Below are 6,000 nucleotides of genomic sequence, written 5' to 3'. Positions count from 1 at the left end.
AAAAGGGGTTTACAAAAGTAGTTGGCTTTGGAAATCTCAGTTACCACTACAACTGTACCCAACTTTGTGGTTGCTCATTTGATCCTAAATCTGGAGTCACACATGAAATGCTGTAATCCACACCTCAGATGAAAGAATCATGGGTCAAGGTTTCCGGGAGAGAAGCTGTGTTTATGGGTGTGGGTGTTGAGGGTGGAACTGAAATAGCAGTGTGCTCCCCTCTCCTGTCAGACAGACAAAGACTGAGAGATGGTAGTGAGAGAGAGGTGTAATAGTGAAGGTGTAAACTTGGCAGTAGAAAAACTAAACAGTATATTTGACCTCTCAGCTTCCCTATCAAATCTAAACATTTCAAGCAGACAACCTAAGAAAATTAACAACAATGACAAATGGTTTGATGAAGAATGCAAAAACCTAAGAAAGAAATTGAGAAACCTATCCAACCAAAAACATAGAGACCCAGGAAACCTGAGCCTTTACTATGGTGAATCACTAAAACAATACAGAAATACACTACGGAAAAAGAAGGAACAGCATGTCAGAAATCAGCTCAATATAATTGAAGAATCCATAGAATCTAACCACTTCTGGGAAAATTGGAAAACTCTAAACAAACAACAACACAAATAGTTATCTATCCAAAATGGAGATGTATGGATAAACCACTTCTCCAATCTTTTTGGCCCTATAACAAAGAACAAACAGAAAAAACATATACATGATCAAATGCAAAATCGTAGAATCAACTATTAAAGACTACCACAACCCACTGAATTATCCAATTACATTGAATGAACTACAGGACAAAATACAAACCCTCCAACCCAAAAAGGCCTGTGGTGTTGATGGTATCCTAAATAAAATGATAAAATATACAGACCACAAATTCCAATTAGCTATACTTAAACTCTTTAACATCATCCTCACCTCTGGCATATTCCCTAATATTTGGAACCAAGGACTGATCACCACAATCCACAAAAGTGGAGACAAATTTGACCCCAATAACTACCATGGGATTGCGTCAACCGCAACCTTGGGAAAATCCTCTGCATTATCATTAACAGCAGACTCATACATTTCCTCAGCGAAAACAATGTACTGAGTAAATGTCAAATTGGCTTTTTACCAAATTACCATACGACAGACCACATATTCACCCTGCACACCCTAATTTACAAACAAATAAAACAAAACAAAGGCAAAGTCTTCTCATGCTTTGTTGATTTCAAAAAAGCTTTCAACTCAATTTGGCATGAGGGCCTGCTATAGAAATTGATGGAAAGTGGTGTTGGGGGGAAAACATACGACATTATAAGATCCATGTACACAAACAACAAGTGTACGGTTAAAATTGGCAGAAAACACACATTTCTTTCCACAGGGCCGGGGGGTGAGACAGGGATGCAGCTTAAGCCCCACTCTCTTCAACATATATATATCAACAAATTGGCGAGGGCACTAGAACAGTCTGCAGCACCTGGCCTCACCCTACTAGAATCTGAAGTCAAATGTTTACTGTTTGCTGATGATCTGGTGCTTCTGTCCCCAACCAAGGAGGGCCTACAGCAGCAGCTAGATCTCTGCACAGATTCTGTCAGACCTGGGCCCTGACAGTAAATCTCAGTAAGACAAAAATAATGGTGTTCAAAAAAAGGTCCAGTTGCCAGGACCACGAATACAAATTCCATCTACACACCGTTGCCCTAGAGCACACAAAAAACGATACATACCTCGGCCTAAACATCAGCGCCACAGGTAACTTCCACAAAGCTGTGAACGATCTGAGAGGCATGAAGGGCCTTCTATGCCATCAAAAGGAACATAACATTTGACATCCCAATTAGGATCTCGCTAAAAATACTTGAATCAGTTATAGAACCCATTTCCCTTTATGGTTGTGAGAAAAGAGCCGTTAAATTCTACAACCACCTAAAAGGAAGTGATTCCCAAACCTTCCATAACAAAGCCATCACCTACAGAAAAATGAACCTGGAGAAGAGCCCACTAAGCAAGCTGGTCCTGGGGCTCTTTTTACAAACACAAACAGACCCCACAGAGGCCCAGGACAGCAACACAATTAGACCCAACCAAATCATGAGAAAAAAAAAAGATAATTACTTGACACATTGGAAAGAATTTACAAAAAAACAGAGCAATACCTGACAACTGTGACTGACCCTAAATTAAGGAAATCTTTGACTATGTACAGACTCAGTGAGCATAGCCTTGCTATTGAGAAAGGCCGCCGAAGGCAGACCAGGCTCTCAAGAGAAGACAGGCTATGTGCACACTGCCCACAAAATGAGGTGGAAACTGAGCTGCACTTCCTAACTTCCTGCCAAAGGTATGACCATATTAGAGACACATATTTCCCTCAGATTACACAGACCCACAAAGAATTCGAAAACAAATCCAATTTTGATAAACTCCCATATCTATTGGGTGAAATACCACAGTGTGCCATCACAGCAACAAGATTTGTGACCTGTTGCCACAAGAAAAGGGCAACCAATGAAGCACAAACACCATTGTAAATACAACCTATATTTATGTTTATTTATTTTCCCTTTTGTACTTTAACTATTTGCACTTCATTACAACTCTGTATATAGACATAATATGACACTTGAAATGTTTTATTGTTTATTTCACTTTTGTTTATTATCTATTTCACTTGCTTTGGCAATGTAAACATATGTTTCCCATGCCAATAAGGGGGGGTGGTGGGGGCTTTGAGGCTAGGAGAGCAGGAGAGAAGAAGGGAGTCACCCACAGCAGATGTTAGGGTGTAGAAGCAGCCATTATCACCTCTCTACCACCTCTGGCAGGAGGGAAGGAAGGCTACTGACCTGGGAAGACTGGAGCTCTCTCCTGCTGAGCACAGTGTCACTCACAAACTGACACTAAGACAGGCATACACACATTCTCACACAAATAGACACACAGTACATACACACAGACATACACACACTGACTGTCTGAGAATGTGCACAGTCATGCACACTAACACACACAACTGCTAACCTATACTCACACCTCAAGAAAATAGCGCTCACTCCACCTGCACTGGCTGAGGGCCATGATCTAAAGAACTTATCTACTGGGACTTCAACTCACTTTACACTTGATGACATTTATAAAGAAGAACTTGGGAAATTATAAATAACAACAAAGGGCCTTTTTAACCTTGGGATGTTGGTGTGTGTGTATTGGGAGGTTGATTGGTTTGTGTGTGTGTGTGTGTGTGTGTGTGTGTGTGTGTATATATGTATATACAGTATATATACTATCCTCTTGCAATAGGACCAGCTGGATGGTAAAAACAGTGCTAATAGTACCTCAAAAGTAATATTAATCAAGAAATAACTATTGACCATGCCAAAAGAGTTGAAAAGGAAAGTTTTGAGTGAGGAAAAGAAGGGTTCAGTTATGGCTTTACTGGCAGAGGGATACAGTGAGCGTCAGGTTGCTTCCATCCTTAAAATGTAAAAGACGGCGGTTCATAAGAACAAGGTCAAGCAGCAGACATTGGGGACAACACAGCTGCAGACCGGTAGAGGGCGAAAAGGACTCTCTACTGACCGGGATGACCGCCAACTAATTCGAATGTCACTCAACAACCGTAGGATGACATCAAGTGACCTACAAAAAGAATGGCAAACGGCAGCTGGGGTGAAGTGCACGGTGAGGACGGTTTGAAACAGGCTCCTAGGGGCAGGGCTGAAGTCGTGCAAAGCTAGAAAAAAGCCCTTCATCAATGATAAGCAAAGAAGAGCCAGGCTGAGGTTTGCAAAAGACCATAAGGATTGGAACGTAGAGGACTGGAGTAAGGTAATCTTCTCTGATGAGTCCAATTTTCAGCTTTGCCCAACACCTGGTTGTCTAATGGTTAGACCTGGAGAGGCCTACAAGCCACAGTGTCTCGCACCCACTGTGAAATTTGGTGGAGGATCGGTGATGATCTGGGGGTGCTTCAGCAAGGCTGGAATCGGGCAGATTTGTCTTTGTGAAGGACGCATGAATCAAGCCACGTACAAGGTTGTCCTGGAAGAAAGCTTGCTTCCTTTTGCTCTGACATTGTTCCCCAACTCTGAGGATTGGTTTTTCCAGCAGGACAATACGCCATGCCACACAGCCAGGTCAATCAAGGTGTGGATGGAGGACCACCAAATCAAGACCCTGTCATGGCCAGCCCAATCTCCAGACCTGAACCCCATTGAAAACTTCTGGAATGTGATCAAGAGGAAGATGGATGGTCACAAGCCATCAAACAAAGCCGAGCTGCTTGAATTTTTGCGCCAGGAGTGGCATAAAGTCAAGACGCATGAAAGCTGTGATTGAAAATCAGGGTTATTCAAACCAAATATTGATTTCTGAACTCTTCCTAAGTTAAAACATTAGTATTGTGTTGTTTAAAAATGAACATGAACTTATTTTCTTTGAATTATTCGAGGTCTGACAACACTGCATCTTTTTTGTTATTTTGACCAGTTGTCATTTTCTGCAAATAAATGCTCTAAATGACAATATTTTTATTTGGAATTTGGGAGAAATGTTGTCAGTAGTTTATAGAATAAAACAAAAAATTTAATTTCACCCAAACACATACCTATAAATAGTAAAACCAGAGAAACTTATATTTTTGCAGTGGTCTCTTAATTTTTTCCAGAGCTATATATATTGGGTTGCAGGGAGGGGATTGTGTCTGCATGTGGTTTAATCTCAGAATTCCCTGAAGCCACTCAACCAGAAATAAGCAAGCTGTTATTATAACCAACTGTGTTGTTATTTAAAATGTTTGATGAAAATTAATGATATTGGAAATTAACCAAAGACTTATCTTATTGAAAGGCAGGCAGGCAAACAGGTGGATAATCAGGCAGACAGACAACCTGAGCGACAGACAGGTGGCCAGGGATGCATTGAATGGGACCATTATATGCAAAAGAGACTCTAGCCCTGTTTATACCTGCCGCTTACATGTGTCCTTCATCCTGACCTTTCCTGATCTTATCCTGATCTTGCCCGTTTACATTTATAAGATCTGATCAAAATCAGTTCACAAAGAGTCTTTTAATCATGTAAAAATATGGGTACAATCAAAATGTGGACAAGATCAGGAAAAGGACGCATGTTAGAACCAAGTATAAACGGGGCTTCTGTGTCTCAATGGGCTTTTCCTGGTTAAAAAATAAAAAATAAGATATGACCAGTCTCCCTTCCATTCCTGGTTGTCTTACTCATCCCCCCCTGTCCCTCCAGTCTGTCAGGGTGTCCCATCGCTGCAGCAGAGAAGCTGCAGAAAGCCCAGGACAAGAGCATCGGTTGTGACGGCTCCTCCAAGTCTAACCAGGGTTCTGACCGCGTGCTCAGGTACTGTTCTGACTGATCACCACACTACACTCAGCATACATGGGGAACACCTCACTGGGAGAGACAGTATAGGCACAGTCGAAAGGCCTGAATATATGAATTGGACCTCAAATGCTCTACCAGGGTTGAGTTCAATTTCATTTCAAATGATTGTACTCTTTCAGAACTGGCTGAATTGAAATGGAATAGACCCCATTCTAGAGCTCTACCTTACACCCTTACCTACCTTACTATGGCTCTGCTTTCATTAGTTAGTGTTGGAAGGTTTTCTTAATTACTGTATTATAGATTTAAATGGTTCTCTATGTCTGTTTGATTTCTTTATTTTTTGATATCTCAGACAGTTATAGTTTGGAGAAGCTCTACATTAATGTTCTTGTTGATGAAGTGAAAGCCTTTATTGGATTTTAGAGAGCAGAATCATTTCAGCAAATGTTTCTTTGAAATGCCTGATAAGATAACAATTAAAAAAGTAATAAGCAATGGTAGATATAACATTTCTATCAAATTAGACTGCATTACTTATTCAAGCTCTGATCGTTTTTAGATTAGAAAATTAGAAAATGAATGAATGAATATCAGAGAAAATGCATGGCTTTAATTGTGAGTTCTGTTTGGGTAAGA

The 6,000-nt window shown here is 40.7% G+C and overlaps 1 protein-coding gene across 1 annotated transcript in view; it reads left to right on the top strand.

Moving 5' to 3' along the window:
- Positions 1-6,000, top strand: part of LOC311145329 (myelin transcription factor 1-like protein) — a gene marked incomplete at both ends in the record, with an annotated part of 111,476 nt that overhangs the window by 72,547 nt on the left and 32,929 nt on the right. The window contains one exon of the mRNA XM_084181560.1: positions 5,266-5,376. Within this exon, the coding sequence (XP_084037686.1) occupies positions 5,266-5,376 (111 nt within the window). The remainder of the gene's footprint in view (positions 1-5,265; positions 5,377-6,000) is intronic.

Source organism: Coregonus lavaretus (assembly GCF_964263955.1).
Source record: "Coregonus lavaretus genome assembly, chromosome: 18".
In the NCBI taxonomy this organism is placed as follows: domain Eukaryota; kingdom Metazoa; phylum Chordata; class Actinopteri; order Salmoniformes; family Salmonidae; genus Coregonus; species Coregonus lavaretus.
Note: the sequence above shows the minus strand (reverse complement) of the source record. Positions and strands in the feature narration are given on the sequence as shown.